This window comes from Stomoxys calcitrans, chromosome 5 (assembly GCF_963082655.1).
Source record: "Stomoxys calcitrans chromosome 5, idStoCalc2.1, whole genome shotgun sequence".
Classification (NCBI taxonomy): Eukaryota; Metazoa; Arthropoda; class Insecta; order Diptera; family Muscidae; genus Stomoxys; species Stomoxys calcitrans.
In genome coordinates this window covers 151,494,718-151,513,197 of record NC_081556.1, presented here as the reverse complement: position 1 = coordinate 151,513,197, position 18,480 = coordinate 151,494,718, and the positions used below count along the sequence as shown (strand labels likewise).

Genomic DNA, 18,480 nt, shown 5'->3' with positions numbered 1-18,480 from the left:
GGTCAGGCAGTCTCAAACAGATCTCAGTCCCTGGGTTCTCAATGTAGATATCCAGGCGCACTCTGTCCTCTAGCATTGATCCATTCGTGTAACATAATCTTCCAGATGGCAATACCAGGGTTCCGTCACTCCAAGACTGTGCCGCTGGCAACAGTGCCTCGCAGGTATCCTATCCGAAACCTCTTCCCTTTCTTCCAGGTTTCCTATCGTCACCTCGATTATATCGCGATGGTATGAGCTGATCCCAACCTTAATTCATTCTCCCATCGCCTTATGTCTCATAGCCGCAGTGGCTGCCTCATATTTAATCTGTATGTCTATGGGTCGGATATCTAGAATAGTCTCCAGTGCCCCTGAACCTGTTGTATAGTCGTTATGTTGTACTTCTTCTCCATAGAAGTCCACCAAACTACTGAAGCGTAAGTAAGTATTGGTCTAATCACGCTTCTGTAGAGCCGGTGGACTATGCTCGCAATCTGGCCCCATTTTGAGCCTTCTCAGTACACTCCTGATTGTGACACTTCCAATTCAGTTTCCTATCCAAGACCATTCAGATATGGAATCGTTTTATTGAGGGATCGAGGTGCGTCAAATCGTCCCCCCTTCTCGTGAACAGACATATTTCTGTCTTTTCTGGGTAAACACTTGGCACGTAAAGTTTATCTATGGGTTCCAACAACCGTATCAAGAATACTCCAAATATAGTTATAACTTGATATAGCTCCCATATAAACCGATCGCCCGACTTGACTTCTTGGGCCTCTAGGCGCAATTATTTGGTTAAAATTTTAAACGTGACATTTTGTTCTAAATATTTGTCAAGATAAGTACAGTCCATCTGTATCTCTAGATCTGTCTACTATATATTTGAAAAAGTCAAGAAGTTGTCGAATGCGATACATGGTGGAGGGTATATAAGATTCGGCCCGGCCGAACTTAATGCGATTTGGGTCAAATCGGTCCATGTTTTGATATAGCTGCCATATAAACCGATCTTGGGTCTTGACATCTTGAGCATCTAGAGGGCGCAATTCTTATCCGATTTGGCTAAAATTTTGCACGTGGTATTTTGGTATCATTTCCAACAACTGTGCTAAATATGGTTCAAATCGGTTCCTGTTTCGATATAGCTACTATATAAACCGATCTGGGGTCTTGATTTCTTGAGCCTCTAGAACGCGCAATTATCATCCGATTTGACTGAAATTTTGCACGTAGTGTTTTGGTATCACTTCCAATAACTTTGTTAAGTGTGATTCTAATCGGTTAATAATCTGGTATAGCTGTCATATAAACCGATCTGGGATCTTGACTTCTTGAGCCACTAGAGGGCGCAATTCTAATCCGATTTGGCTGAAACTTCGCATGACGTGTTTTGTTATGACTTATAACAACTGTGTTAAATATGGTTCAAATCGATCCCTAACCTGATATAGCTGCCATATAAACCGATCTGGGATCTTGACTTCTTGAGCCTCCAGAGGGCGTGTTTATTATCCTCTTTGGCTGAAATTTTGGGCAACGTCTTTTCGCATGACCTTCAACATATATAAGGTTCGGCCCGGCCGAATTTAGCACGCTTTTAATTTTTTAATTTTTTTTAATAATTTTTTTACTATTTAATAAAACTTTTAAAATTATTAAAACTTACCACAACGGCAACTTTATGTAAGCGGAAAAATCCTCAAGGACGAATTTAGTTTTTGCATTAATTGAGCAATTACCAGAACGTTTTCGCCCTTATCGCTGCCTGTGCTTGTTGCTGTCAAATTAATGACATTTAACATGATGCCTTAGCTTAGCTTTTGCCCTATAAATGAGCGCGTCTGTGTGTGTAGTTGTATAAAAAACTTTCCTCTACATTGACAAAGTCTATAAGTGAAAGTTTGTTAATGCCTGGGTGTAAATGTATGTGTCTAAGTGTGCTATGTATGTTTTTGATTGTGCTTAACTGTCTGCTGCTGTCTCCGTCCGTTGTTGTCGTTGTCGCTGCAACTTTAATTAATTTTTTCGTTCGTTAAACTAATTGTTGCTCTGGGTTATAATCAACGGTGAATGTCGAAAGCTCAATTGGCAACCATAATTAGTTTAGTGGCAATTCACAGCGAATATTTAATTTTTAGCTAAAGTTCAATTTGCAGATTATCTTGATGAATATTTAGAAAGATAATTCCAAGAAAAATTGTTCGAAAAAAAAATCTAAATGGTGTTGTTTGGGCAAGGATGAAAAAGAAAAGGAGGGACAAAAATATGGAAATTAGCGTAATTAGTCCATGATTTGTAGCGGGAAAAGAATCATAGAACAAGTAAAAAGAGGTTAAGTTCGGCCGGGCCGAACTTTGGATACTCGGGCATATATGTAAACCACTTTTCGTCATTATACGGTGAAAAATAAAAAATGTATGCCCCCATAGCAGTTTTATTGAAATTTGGTCCGATTTGGACCCCATACGACACGGATTGCGAGAGGTCTAATAAATACAAGTCATTATTCCATTTGGTAGAACAAAATATTGGCCTTTTTGTCCATATCCAAACATAGACCGATCTGAACCATATACAACACGGACGTCGAAAAGCCTAACTTAAATCCCTGTTTAAGATTTCGGCGAGATTAGACAATAAATGCGACTTTTATGGCTCCAAAACCTTAAATCGAGAGATCGGTCTATATGGCAGCTATATCCAAATCTGGACCGATCTGTTCCAAATTAAAGAGAAATATCAAAGGACCCAACACAACTCCCTTTCTCAAATTTCGGCGAAATCGGACAATAAATGTGCCTTTTATGGGTCTAAAACTTTAAACAAAGAGATCGGTCTTTATGGCAGCTATATCCAAATCTGGACCGATCTGTTCCAAATTAAAGAAAAATGTCAAAGGGCCTAACATAACTCACTGTCTCAAATTTTGGCGACATAGGACAACAAATGCGCCTTTCATGAGCCCAAAACCTTAAATCGAGAGATCGGTTTATATGGCAGCTATATCCAAATCCGGACCGATCTGTTTCAAATTAAAGAGAGATATCAAAGAGCCTAACGCAACTCCCTGTCTCAAATTTCGGCTAAATCGGACAATAATTGTGCCTTTAATGGGTCTAAAACCTTAAATCAAGAGATTGGTCTATATGGCAGCGATAACCAAATCTGAACCGATCTGAACCAAATTGAAGTGGGATATCGACTAACCTAACACAACTCACTGTCCAAAATTTCAGCAAAATCGGATAATAAATGTGGTTTTTATGGGCATAAGACCCTAAATCGGAGGATCGGTCTATATGGGGGCTATATCAAGATATATTCCGATATAGCCCATCTTTGAACTTAACCTGCTTATGGCAAAAAAAAGAATCTGCGCAAAGTTTCAGCTCAATATCTCTATTTTTAAGGGCACATACTTTGGTGGTGGGTATAAAAATATTTCAGAAAATTTAGCTTGAAAGAACAAATTTACAGTGGTGGTTATTTCCTCCTAGTGTTGGCGACATTTTTTGTGTAATTACTTAAGGTAATCAGCCGTGCAAACTTCTCTTCAAAGTGGTGTCGCTCGGTCTCACGTCGTTCGGACTTGGCTATAAAAAGGAGCTCCCTTATAAAAAAATGCAAATTTTGCCCATGAACATTCCACTAAGGAACAGGAGCAAACTTTTCACATATCAATGAGTGCAGTCCGATTCAAGTTTAAGCTCAATGATAAGGGGACTCCTTTTTATAGCCAAGTCCGAACGCCGTGCCGCAGTGCGACACCTCTTTGGGGAGAAGTTTTAAATGGCATAGTACCTCACAAATGTTGCCAACATTAGGAGGGGAAAAACACTGCTGACAATTTTTACTGATGTTCTCGCCAGAAATGGAACCCAGGCATTCAGAGTCATACACGGACATGCTAACCTCTGCGCTACGGTGGAGCTCCCTTATCACTGAGCTTAAACTTGTATCGGACAGCACTCACTGATATGAGAGAAGTATGCCCCCCTATTCCTTAATGGAATGTTTATGGTCAAATTTGCAATATCGCTGAGTGGTTGGTTTCTAAAACTGCGATAGTAGATGAATTGCATATATCCTTGGGCCTTGGTCCTCACAGGCTTGAGCCATGGTGTCAAGCATCTGGGTTTCACATATCCGACATATTCCATGCCTTATCCCTGTCTTACTTACTGAATGTAATATGAAAATATGTCAGATATCTGCTTCTCCCCTACTGTCTATCTGCCTAATCGTCTTTATCTTTGTCTGTCTTTCGGTCTCGAGGCAGTCTTATAGCTTCTGGCTAAATCCCCAAGATTTAATTTTTGCATGCCTCATATGGCATCTTCGAAATGAGTTTCATGTGGTGTCCCCCGCTCCTCACCAAAAGGTGAGAACAAGTTCAAACTTTTAGCAGCTAAACAAAACCAATAAATAAATGATCAGTGTAATGGATATCTTATTAGAAATTTTCCACGAGGATTTAACTGTCTGAAATCCTTTACCTTGCTTATAAGATGCAAGGTAAAGGCCTTATGCCGTAGGACTCTTCAAACAGTTGCCTAACTTTTTCGTGGTTAATCCTTTAAAACTCCCTTGGATACAGGAGCTTAACGGGTGGTTAAGATTTATAGACCGTTAGACTGTATTCAAAACAATTACAGCATATCTCACTTATGGCTCTCCTCTGTCACTTTCTCGCTGTCTCTCTCTCTCTCTCTCTCTCTTTTAATAGTACTTGCTCATAATTTTATCTAATACTTCGTCTTCTCTTTCAGGTCTGGTTTCAAAATCGTCGTGCTAAATGGAGACGCCAGGAAAAATCCGAAAGTTTACGTCTGGGTTTAACTCATTTTACCCAGCTGCCCCATCGTTTAGGTTGTGGTCCTTCCGGATTACCCGTTGATCCTTGGCTATCACCTCCTCTTCTATCAGCATTACCAGGTTAGTATTTGAGCATAAACAACCTTTCAAAAATCACTATTTACTCTAACGATCATCGTTTCCTTGCAGGTTTCCTATCACATCCCCAAAATGTGTATCCCAGCTATCTAACACCGCCACTCAGTTTGGCTCCCTCAAATTTGGCCATGAGCAGTTTGGCCGCCATGGGTCATCATGGGCCCAGTATGCATGGGCCCCCACCACCACCGCCCAGCGGACATCAAACTCACGTTTTGCCTCCCATGGGTGCTGGCAATACGCATTCCGGCCACCCGCACATGTCCTTGGCACACTTGTCGCCGCATTTGTCACGCATGTCACCACAAACATTGGCCTCAATGCAGCCACAGATAACTGTGGCCAATTCCATGTCCTCAACATCCACCTCGTCTTCAAGTGCTTCGGCCACAAACTCGCCATTGACCGCGCTGCCTCCACCAACGCTAACTGCAACACAGTCTGCATTATCGCCACAAAATCTCACCACAAATGCTGACAATGAAACGAACAGCAGCAAATGTTCCGGCACCAATATTGAGGTGGTGGATGTGGGTCGAGATAGTCCCATACCTGCCATAGGAAGTGCGAATAGTAATTCCTCAACGTCTGTAGCAGCGGCAGCAGCCAATAACTCCAACGCAATCGGCAATAACTCAAGTTCGTCTACTACATCGGGCTCATCATCCTCAATATCGCCGACAACGTCCTCCTCAAGTCAGCCTCAGCCACAGCAGACAGACATAAGGTCAAATTCCATAGCAACATTGCGCATAAAGGCCAAGGAGCATTTGGAGAATATCAACAAAAGTTTGACCATGGTCTAAGGCAGAGCAATAAAAACTTGAAATCAACCCAATTCACACACTCTCACTCACACACACCCATACATATACCCCTCCCAAACTCTCACTTAAGAAATCATCAAAAATACACACACCTAGCCACTAAGAAAGCATTTTAGTCAAATAGATTTTAAAAGTAGTTTAAAAAGATGTTCGTTTGTATTGATGTATGAAAAACCGTAGCTGATGTAAGTACCATAGGACAGGACATTTAGACAGACTGACAGACGAACTACCCCAAGGACATATGTACTTAAACATATCTAGAGTTATGTGTAAACGGTAATTCCTTTAGTTTGTAATCAACAATCAAATCAAAATATTTTATAGCTAATAACACCTCCACCGCAGCCTCTGCTGGTTTTTATATTTTTGTTTAATTTTTCTCTTTGGCTTTTGGTTCTTCCATCCATGGCCGACTTTATTCGAAAACAGAAACAATACTATTTTCGCACCCACAATGGGGTCTAAATGGGGACCCCCCATAAGGATTTATGTACTCGTAGCTATACGATATTATCAAATAATTTGTAGTTTTTAATGTATGATACAATTTTAAGATGATGATATAAATTATTAGACACCAATAAAAAGTTCACTTTTAAATTCAATTTGTTTGTAATTTCAACTGGCAGTCAAAGGATACTTGGAGAGGAATTTTTTAAAGAACCACATAGTATCAGCTTTTATGAACAAATAGCAGCTATAACGAAATATATCCGATCTGGACCAAACTCGGCTCGCATAATGATCCCGTGGTGAACATAGGGTACTACATTTTTTGATATCTGAAGGGGGGGCGGACCCTCCTCCTTACCCTAACCATACTTGGAGAGGTATTTTTTAAAGAACCACATAGTATCAAACAAATAGCAGCTATAACGAAATATATCCGATCTAGACCAAACTCGGCTCGCATAATGATCCCGTGGTGAACATAGGGTACTACATTTTTTGATATCTGAAGGGGGGGGGGGGGGGGGGGGCGGACCCTCCCCCTTACCCAAATTTTCAGAAACGCCAGATCTCGGAGATGGGTGATGCAATTTAAGCGAAATTTTGTGTGCTCTCATATGGTACCCTAAAAATAAAAATTTGGTATCCAAATTTCGGATGGGGTACCTAGGGGGGCCGCCCCCTCCTAAAACCTACCAAACATATATTAAGACCAATCACGACAATATGGGACTCAAATGAAAGATATTTAGGATAAGAAAACGTATCTGATATCCAAATGTCGGACCAAGTGCTAGGGGGACCACCCCAACCTCCAAAACACCCCTAAATCGGACATATTTACCGACCACGGCAATATAGGACTAAAATGAAAGGTATTTACGAGTAGAATACGAATCTGATATCCAAATGTGGGACCACGATTCTGGGGGTCCACCCCATCCCCAAAACACCCCCAAACACGACTTATTTACTGACCATGGAAATATGGGGCTTAAATAAAAGGTATTTGAGTGAAGAAGAATTCGAATGTGATATCCAAATATGGGACCAAGTGTTTGGGGGGCCGCCTCTCACCAAAAACCATCCCCCAAAAGGACAAATTTACGACCATAGCAATATGGGGCTCAAATGAAAGGTCTTTGGGAGTAAAGCACGAAGCTGATATCAATATTCGGGAAAAGTGTCTATGAAGCCACCACACCCCCACAACACCACCCAAATATAGGTTGCCCAAAAAGTAATTGCGGATTTTTTAAAAGAAAGTAAATGCATTTTTAATAAAACTTAGAATGAACTTTAATCAAATGTACTTTTTTTACACTTTTTTTCTAAAGCAAGCTAAAAGTAACAGCTGATAGCTGACAGAAGAAAGAATGCAATTACAGAGTCACAAGCTGTGAAAAAATTTGTCAACGCCGACTATATGAAAAATCCGCAATTACTTTTTGGGCAACCCAATAGGAAATATTTGGTGACTATTGCAATATGAGGCTCAAATATGAGGGTTTTTAGAATGGAACACGAATCCGCTATACATATGATCCAGACCACTGAGTGGCCGCCCATCCCCCAAAATACCCGCCAAGCCGGTCATGTTTGCCTACTATGGAAATATGCGACTCAAATTAAAGTTATTTGAGAGTATACCACGTATCTGATATCAACATTAGGGACCAACTGTCTAGGGAACTTCCCACCACCATAACAACCCCCAAATAGGACGTATTTGCTCACCAAGACAATTTGGGTCTTAAAGAGAGTGGCACTAAATAAGTTTTTAGAAATTTGCAATTTGCAATAAGAAATTTAAAAGGTATATTTTTTCCGGGCTTAGTGTTTGGGGGACCACTCCAATCCCCAAAACACCTCTAAATCGGGCATATTTACCGACCATGTCAAAATATCCCACAAACAACAATTTTTTACTGGCCATCGCAATATGGGGCTCAAATAAAGGTATTTGGGTGTAGAATACGAATTTGATATCCAAATGTAGGACCATATATTTAGGGCATCACCCCTTCCCCAAAACACCCCCCAAAGAGTAAAAACGTTTCGACCATGCCAATATGTCGCTCAAATAAAAGGTATTTGGGGCCACGTGCTTGGGGGACGCTAATCCTGGCGAGACCATAAGAAAAAATTTTCAGTGGTGGTTTCCCCTCCTAATGCTGGCAACATTTGTGAGGTACTATGCCATGTAAAACTTCTCTCCAAAGAGGTGTCGCACTGCGTCACGCCGTTCGGACTCGGCTATAAAAGGGAGGCCCCTTATCATTGAGCTTAAACTTGAATCGGACTGCACTCATTGATATGTGAGAAGTTTGCCCCTGTTCCTTAGCGGAATAGTCATGGGCGAATTTTGCAATTTTGCTTGGGGACGCCTCATCGTGTGAACTTCCCTAAACCAATGGCAATATGGGGTTTAAATAAATGGTATTTGAAAGAAGACCACGATGCTTATATTTTTTCAGGGCCAAGTGTCTGGGGAACCACCTCACCCCCGAAAACACCCCTAAATCAAATATCATGATAATATCGGGCTTAAATAATGTATTTTAAGAATGGAGTACACCTTACATCAAAACTTAAATTCGTAGACCAATAAAGATATGGGACTCAGACTGAAAGTCAAGCGATATACTATTTTCGTAGCATGGTATTTCACTAAAAGTTCTTTAATTGTCGAAAATAAATATTCCAAGGAAACTTTTGTTCCATATAAAGTAAAAGAAGGCGCAGCGGAGCGGGCCCGGGTCAGCTAGTACATATATGTTAACTACATTGCATCAAGTAAACCATGGATAAATTCACGATTCCCTTTTATAACAACTCCACTACCTCATCCATAATAATATGCAAATGGGAGCTGTTATGATCATATTTCATTCAGCTTCCGAGAACTCATATACAAGTCACAGTTTTGGCGAAATCGGGCAACAAATCCGCTTTTTATGGGATTAAGACCCAAAAATGGAAGATCGGTCTATATGGCAGCTATATCCAAATATAGTCTGATCAGGACCATATGCTGGCCGGATGACGGGAGGTTTAATCCAAGTCCCAGTTTGAAATTTCAGCGAAATCGGTTAATAAATAAAGTTTTTATATGCTTCAGACACTAAATCGGCAGATCGGTCTATATGGCAGCTATATCTGAGTAAACACCGATCGGAACCATATTTAAGTCGGACATTAGGAGACTTTAATCAACTCACTGTTTCAAATTTCAGCGAAATCGGATAATAATTGCGGCTTAATTCCAACTTAAAATTTTCCTTATAGAGGTTACTTTATAGTTTTTAGAGCGCACAACAAGCCGATTACTGGCTTAGGTGTATGTCCATAATGGCATGGAGCGGATTAATATCTGCACCCTCTATCCTAAAAAGCACCCTTTACATTCGCATGTACTTAAATTAAATTTTCCACAATTATTTACAACAATTAAAACTTAATTTGTGCGAGTGAAGCAGACAAGAATGAAAGGAAAGTGTATAATTAAATGTCATTATGACTCCCCTTATTCAATCAAATGGAAATTATGAAATCACCAAAGGATAAACCACCACAGAAGAATGACACGAAACAATCTACAAAGGAATTGCACACAAAACAATAAAAAGGCATTAATCAATTAAATCAATTAAAATATTATCTCAACAAATCGATCAATACAGGAAAAACTACGCTCGAAAGTCCCAAAACACCCATCAGGAACACGTAAGGATAATTAATAGGGGGCACAGTGTATCAAAATGTGTGTTAGTGACATTTAATGTTTAACAGTTTATCGTAAAATTTTATAAAAGGCTTTATTTTATAGAAAAATTTTCAAATTAGACCATAGCATTCCATTAAGGAACAAAGGGGTAGAAATTTTTCTCATATCAATGAGTGCTGGCCGATTCAAGTCGTAAACTCAATGAGAAGCGGCCTTCTTTGTATAGCCAACACCCTGAGATGATGGGAGAATATTTCTGTGATATCAATAAGTGCTGTCCGATTCAATTTTTATACCCTCCACCATAGGATGAGAGTATACTAATTTCGTCATTCAGTTTGTAACTTCTCGAAATATTCGTCTAAGACCCCATAAGGTATATATGGGTTGCCCAAAAAGTAAGTGCGGATTTTTTAAAAGAAAATAAATGCATTTTTAATAAAACTTAGAATGAACTTTAATCAAATATACTTTTTTTACACTTTTTTCTAAAGCAAGGTAAAAGTAACAGCTGATAACTGACAGAAGAAAGAATGCAATTACAGAGTCACAAGCTGTGAAAAAATTTGTCAACGCCGAGGATATGAAAAATCCGCAATTACTTTTTGGGCAACCCAATAAAAATAAACCGATCTGAACCATATACAACATGGATGTCGAAAAGCCTAACATAAGTCAATGAGTCAAATTTCAGTTAAAACGGATTATAAATGCGCCTTTTTTGGGGCCAAGACTTTAAATCGAGATATCGGTCTATATGGCAGCTATATGCAAATCTTGATCGATCTAGACCAAATTGCTGGAATATGTGAAGGGGCTTAACTTAACACTCTGTCCCAAATTTCGGCTATATCGGACAATAAATGCACTTTTTATGGGTCCAAAACATTAATCTGGACCGATCTGAGTGAAATTAAAGAAGTATGTCGAAGGGGCTAACACAACCCACTGTCTCAAATTTCAACAAAATCGGGTTATAAATGCTCATTTTATGGCCCCAAAACCTAAAACCGAGGGATCGGTCTATATGGTAGCTATATTCAAATCTGGACCGATCTGTGCCAAATTAAAGAAGGATGTTAATGGGCCTAACATAACTCACTGTCCCAAATTTCAGCAAAATGGGATAATAAATGTGGCTTTTATGGGCCAAAGAGCCTAAATCGGAGGATCGGTCTATATGGCAGCTATATCCAAATCTGGACCGATCTGAGCCAAATTGACGGAGGATGTCGAAGGGCCTAACACAACTCACTGTCCTAAATTTCAGCAAAATCGGAAAATAAATGTGGCTTTTATGGGCCAAAGGCCCTAAATCGGAGGATCGGTCTATATGGCAGCTATATCCAAATCTAGACCGATCTGGGCCAAATTGACGGAGGATGTCGAAGGACCCAACATAAAATCAAGAATCGTCCAACAAACAAACCGCGTTTTTTTCGGTGTCCCTCTGTTATCACAACAAAAAATATTAAGAGACATAAATTAGTTGTTCCAGTAAATCATTATTACACTTTAAACTCTTCTTAATTTGTGAACAATAAAATACAGACGCTTTAAATAAAATTCGTTAAAAATGAGTACCAAAATGTCAAGCCTACGAGCAAATTTAATTTCTACTCCTCGAGGAAAGTCGAACCATATTGAAAATACCCCGATTTCGTCCAAAAACAAATCTCCAAAATTGATTCAATTAATAGAGCAGAAGTTTGCCAAACAAACTGAAGTAATTACTGCAAAGATAGACGAAGCCGTGCAAAACTCTTTGCGTATATTCGAAAACAAAATATTAGAGATAACAGCAAATATAAATGGGCTTTCAGATAGAGTGAATTATATCGAAAGTTCATTACCTCAAATACAGGACCTTAAAAAAGAAATCAGTGATTTAAAAATTAAATTAAATCACCAAGAAAACATCAACGTCTCATGTAATTTGAAATTGTGTGGCATACCAAACACAGTGAACGAAGATCTTTCTGCCATTTTTTCGTTATTATGTGACTCACTCAAAATTGCAACACCTAACATAGCTTCTATACACCGCATTCGTAATAATAGAATCAAATCTGTCGATGGACCTATATTTGTGAAATGTTTTTCTCCAATTGATCGAAACTTCATTCTTAGAACTGTCTCTACATACAAACGTGAAACAGGAAGACAACTCTCTCTGGATATGTGCGGTTTTCATTCGAACAAACACTTTTTTTTAAATGAAGACTTAACTAAAGATAACTACAAAATATTTCAGACAGCTCTCAAAATGAAAAAGCAAAAGCTAATTTCTACTGCATTTACATTACGCGGGCTCGTATATGTAAAGATTAAAAACGAAGAAAAAGGTACTCGCGTAGATTCATTAAATCAACTCGACCAATTTTTTCGTGTGGCAGATGAACCAAATATTTTACGCTTGGAAAACAATATTGAACAACTTTAATTCGGCGTCAACAAAAATTAATTTCTTAAGATTATTAAAACTTTGCATAAATTACATAAAATTAAAAAAAATTAGTACTTTACCAGAATATTTTATTAATACTAGAAATAACCTCTATCTCACCAACCAATGTCATAATCCCATTAAATCATACAACTACAAATACTATTTACATGCGTTGCTTTTTAATCATTTGTATCGATGACTAATATAAGACACTGTTCCAATGACGGTTTATACAGAATGGTTAGGGTGCTCTCGAAACAAAAACATGGAATTTCTATTGTCCACATCAATGCACAAAGCCTTAACAACAAAATGGACGAGCTTAGAAACATATTTACTTCCTCCAGCATCGATATTGTATGTGTATCCGAGACGTGGTTCCACCCAGAACTTAATGATTTTGTATATAATCTTTCGGACTACAATCTATTTCGAGCTGATCGAGTATCCAATGCAGGCGGCGTGTGTATATACATTCGTAAGGAATTAAAATGCAGCGTAAAAATCAAGTCTGAAACCGATAGTGAAATTGAATATATATTCTTGGAGCTGATAACAAAAGGATCTAAAATTCTTTTGGGAACTTTATACCGACCCAACCGAAATATTCCATTCAATAATCTATTACGCGTAATTGAAACACATTCGGTTTACTACAATGATGTTATCATCGCTGGAGACTTTAACAGCAATCTCTTAGTCGAGAAAAAACTTATGGAGTCTATGAATACACTGGGTCTCTACTCAGTAAATACATCAACACCAACACATTTTTCCTCTGCTGGAAACACACTTCTTGATGCTTTCTTTGTCAACTGCACGTCTAAAATATTACTATACGATCAACTTTCTGCATCAACTTTCTCAAAACATGATCTGATTTTCATTACTTATGACACCTTTGTTGACAGAGCAAAATCTCAAACAGTGTACAGAGATTTTAGCAAAATTGACTTCCACAGTCTCTGGACATTAGAAAATGAAATTAATTGGAGCGTGGTCTATAATTTAGACTCTGTCGAAGATCAAATAGATTATATGGAGTACCATATCACAAATCTTTACAACGCTTGTGTTCCCTTAAAATCTCGAATTGTGTGCAACAATCAACAGCCATGGTTTAGCCAAGAGATCAGACGCCTAATTAACTACAGAGATGAGCTGTACAAGAGATGGAAACGTTTTAAAACCCACTTGCTCTACGACCAGTTCAAAAAGGCAAGAAAAAAAGTTTCGGATTCAATAAAGACTGCAAAAAACCAATATTATCAGCAAAAATTCTCTACTGCAGTCGATAGTGGATCTAAATGGAAGATCATACGCAACATCGGAATAGGACAAAAAAATAAAGCACCGGTTGAAATCAACTTGGATGAATTAAACTCACAATTTGCTAATTTAAACACCACTGATCCAGTCACTAACTTTTCAAACCAATTGACACTGAGAAATTGTTTTGTTCCACAAAACTCCTTCTCTTTTCGTTGTGCAGATCAGACAGAAGTTTTGCATGCATTTCGCTCAATAAAGTCCAACGCTGAAGGAATGGACGGGTTAAACCCAAAATTTCTTAAATTATTGTTACCCAGATGTCTACCTTTCTTTACACATATATTTAATACAATTTTAACAAAGTCTTATTTCCCTGCTTCCTGGAAGTATTCGAAAATAATACCACTTCCAAAAAAGAATAGCGATTTTAGACCAATTGCAATTTTACCTTTTTTGTCAAAAGTATTGGAGAAACTTTTATGCGAACAGATCAATCATTACATAGCCAGACACAATTTATTAACTGAACGTCAATCTGGATACAGGGCACAAAGAAGTTGTATTACAGTTCTCACTGACTTAGTTGAGGAATTAAGATGCAAAATGGATGAGAATATGACGTGCATTCTAGTTTTACTAGATCACAGTAAGGCATTTGATACAGTTAACCACAAAATTTTGCTCGAGAAACTAAGAAAATTATTCAATTTCGCTAAATCTGCTTGTCGATTGTTATCAACATATCTATATAATAGAACACAATCTGTATGCCATAATAATCTAACATCGAATGTAATAACAGTCAATAGAGGAGTGCCACAAGGGTCTATCTTGGGCCCTTTGTTGTTTAGCATGTATGTGAATGATTTACCATCAATTTTACGTAACTGTGATGTTCACATTTACGCCGATGACGTTCAATTGTATGCCAGCTCACAAAAAAACAATATAGCCCAGTGTATTGATGATATAAACAATGATTTACTAAACATATATACATGGGCCAGCAGCAACCATCTTACAATCAATCCAACAAAGTCAAAATGCATTTTAATATCAAACAACAAAGTAAACAAAGAAAGTCTACCCCCAATACACATTAATAACTCGGTTATTGAATTTGTGTTGAATGCAACAAATCTCGGTGTAATCTTTAACGAACGCTTAAACTGGACTAATCACATCCAAAGAAATATTGCAAAGACATATGGCATGTTAAGAAATCTATGGGCTGTACAAAACTCAACCCCACTGAATATTCGAATGCTGCTTGCAAAGACCTATTTGGTCCCAGTGCTCCTGTATGGATGCGAATTATTTGCCAACTGTAATAGTGCTGATAAACGATTGTTGACCGTAGCATACAATAGCATAGCTAGATATATCTTTCAAAAAAGTTGGCGGGAGAGAATATCGTCATACTCGTATAAAATTTTTAACATGAGTTTCGACAACTTACTCCAATTTAGGTGTATTACATTCCTACACAAAATAATCTACACTCGCGAACCGTCATACCTTTATACGAAATTGCAATTCGCTCGTTCCAATCGTGGAAGAAAAATTATCCAGTTACGCTACAGAAAAACTAAGTCTGAATACCAGTTTTTGATAAATACCATTCGTCTTTGGAACAACCTCCCCACAACATTACAAATAGTTAGCAACGCATCTCGCTTCAAAAAGGATTTGTCAACATATTTGCAGTAATGCGTAATCTACATAATTTTTTAATCTTAATTTTTATACTTTTACTTTTATATATTTATAGTTTGAAATTGTATCTACTGTATTTAAAAATCTTCATCTTATACCTAGTACTGTAATTTATAAGATATTATGTCTTGTTGTACTAGGATTTCAGATATTTAATAAATAAATAAATAAATAAATAAATAAAACTCACTGTCCCAAATTTCAGCAAAATCGGATAATAAATGTGGCTTTTATTGGCCTAAGACCCTAAATCGGAGGATCGGTCTATATGGGGGCTATATCAAGATACAGTCCGATATAGCCCATCTTCGAACTTAACCTGCTTATGGACAAAAAAAGAATCTGTGCAAAGTTTCAGCTCAATATCTCTATTTTTAAAGACTGTAGCGTGATTTCAACAGAAAGACGGACAGACGGACGGACACGTCTAGATTGTCTTAGATTTTTACGCTGATCAAGAATATATATACTTTATGGGGTCGGAAATGGATATTTCGATGTGTTGCAAACGGAATGACAAAATGAATATACCCCCATCCTTCGGTGGTGGGTATAAAAAGCAATCCGACACTGTATGTATTCCTTAAGATACATTGCGCCTATAGAGGGCGTAATTTTTTTATCTGATTAGGCTCATTTTGTACAATGATTTCTCTCATGACTTCCAAGTGATTTTATTAATCTTGGTTTCATTTGGTCTATGCATTGATCTATATATATAAGCTTCTATATAAATAGATCTCCTGATTTTGCTTCTCATTTCCGTTTGGAATATAGGTGATGGGAAATTAACGATAGTATCGATGCTATCGATATTTATTATTAAATCTATCGAAAATATCGAATGTTGCGATTATCGATGATTTGCCAGCTCTATATAGCCCCCATATCAACCGATTGATTACGGGACTTGATTATTGAGCACCTAAAGGCTTACATTTTCATACAATTTGGCTGAAATTTCGTTATGACTTCCAACCCCAATGCTAAAACCCATCCAGATGGGTTCATAAATATATGATTATAACCCCCATATAAACCGATCCCCAGATTTGACTTGAGTTCTAGAATCCTTAGTTGTAGTCCAATTTGGCAGAAATATGAAGTACACTTTTGTCCTCCAATACTCACAACTAATCCTACTCCGAAAGGTTCATAAATAGATATGGTCACCTCAATAACCTTTACTCCGTAATGACTTGTTGAGTCCATTGAAGCCTCAATCAATACCCGATTTGATTGTTTCAAAATAATTCAAATACAAACTGGGTAAACAAGAGTACATTTTTCGCAGAATCCTTGGTGGTGGATACCCTAACTTCTGCCCGAATGAACTTAATTTTATTACAATCAGGTTAAGTTCGAAGTTGAGCTATATCGAAGGGCTATATCGAAGACCATCTTCTCAAATATAAAATTCAATTTGTGTTTGTTTGTTTGTTCCGTATAGAGTTAAAAACGGCTGAACCGATTACCTCGAACTTTTCACAGACTATGTAGATTGGTCTGGAAGGAACATTGGCTATATAATTTTATGATATCGGGAAGGGGAGCGGACCCTCCCCTTTACCCCAAAAGTACTACCCAAAAATAAAAGTGGACCGATCGAGACAATATGGTATTCAAATGAAAGGTATTCAAGAATAGAGTACGAATTTCACAATAAGAGTTGGGTCCAAGTACCTGGAGGGCCGCCCCAGCCCCAAAACTCTCTAAAAAAGGTTTATTTGACGATCATGACAATATGGGACTCAAATGAAAGGTATTAGGGAGTAGATTACGAATATGGTCAGGAAGTAGGAAAAGGTTTTATTATTTATTGACAACGGAAGGGGGCAGACCCTTCACCGTTACCCCAAATATACCACTCAAAATCAAAAGTAGACCGATGAGGACAATATGGGTATCAAATAAAAAGTATGCTGGAGAAGATAACGAATCTGGCATACAAATTCATGTCGAAGTAAAGGGGGTCACCTCACCCCCACAAAAACGCCCAAAATGGGCACATTAGCCAATCACGTATATATGGGCCTCGGTTTGTTTGTACCGTATAGACTTAAAAACGGTATAACCGATTTTCTCGAAATTTTCGCATATTGTGTAGGTTGGTCTGGAAGGAAATAAAGGCTATATAATTTTTCGGTATCGGAAGGGGACGGACCCTCCCCCTAATGCCAAAACACAACCCAAAATTAAAAGTGAACCGATCGGCACAATATAGATATCAAATGAAAGGTATTGGAGAGTAGAATACGAATGTGGTGTTAAAATTTGAGTCTAACTACCCTTCGGGACGCCCCAACCCCAAAACTCCCCCAAACAGACATATTGGACGTTCATTTCAATATGGGCTCAAATTAAAGGTATTCTGGGGTAGATTTCGAATCTGACATACAAAATCATATCGAAGTATAGGGAGTCACGTCACCCCTCAAAAACGTCATTAGACCCATTATGACTATATGATACTTGGCTGAAACGATTTTCTTAAAATTTTCATAGATTGTCTACGTTTGTCTGGAAGGAAGCATAGGGGGAGGCGGACCCTCCCCCTTACCCTAAAAACGCCACCCATATCCGAAAGTGATCCGATGGGCACAATAAGGGTATCAAAAGAAAGCTATTGGAGACCAGAACACGAATATGGTATTAAAATTTGGATCCAAGTACCCAGTGGGTCCTCCCAACCCCAAAACTCCTCTAAAAACAGATATATTCGAAGTTCATGTCAATATGGGACTTAAATGAAAAGTATTAGACAATAGATTACAAATATGGCATAAAACATTAGGACCGAGTAATGGCAGGTCGCCCACCCCCAAATACCCCCAAATGGGCATATTTGCCAACCATGGCTATATGGGACTCAAATGAAAGGTATTAGGGAGTAGATTACGAATATGATATTAAAATTTGCTTTCAAGTCTAGGTGGCGCTTCTCCTCCTAAAGATACGTCAAATGGGTTATTTGACCCATTATGACAATATGGGACTCAAATGAAAGATATTTGAGAGTAGAATACGAATTTGATATCCAATTTTGGAGCCAAGTGTTTTGGGGTACGCCCTAAAGCATCCTCTAAACTGAACTTTAT

At 38.1% G+C, this 18,480-nt stretch overlaps 1 protein-coding gene across 1 annotated transcript in view; it reads left to right on the top strand.

Moving 5' to 3' along the window:
* Positions 1–6,331, top strand: part of LOC106091870 (retinal homeobox protein Rx) — a 143,678-nt gene extending 137,347 nt beyond the window's left edge. Inside the window, exons 5-6 of the mRNA XM_059369974.1 lie at positions 4,755–4,920; positions 4,990–6,331. Of these exons, the coding sequence (XP_059225957.1) occupies positions 4,755–4,920; positions 4,990–5,744 (921 nt within the window). The 3' untranslated portion in view covers positions 5,745–6,331. The remainder of the gene's footprint in view (positions 1–4,754; positions 4,921–4,989) is intronic.
* Positions 6,332–18,480: the final 12,149 nt, after the last annotated feature.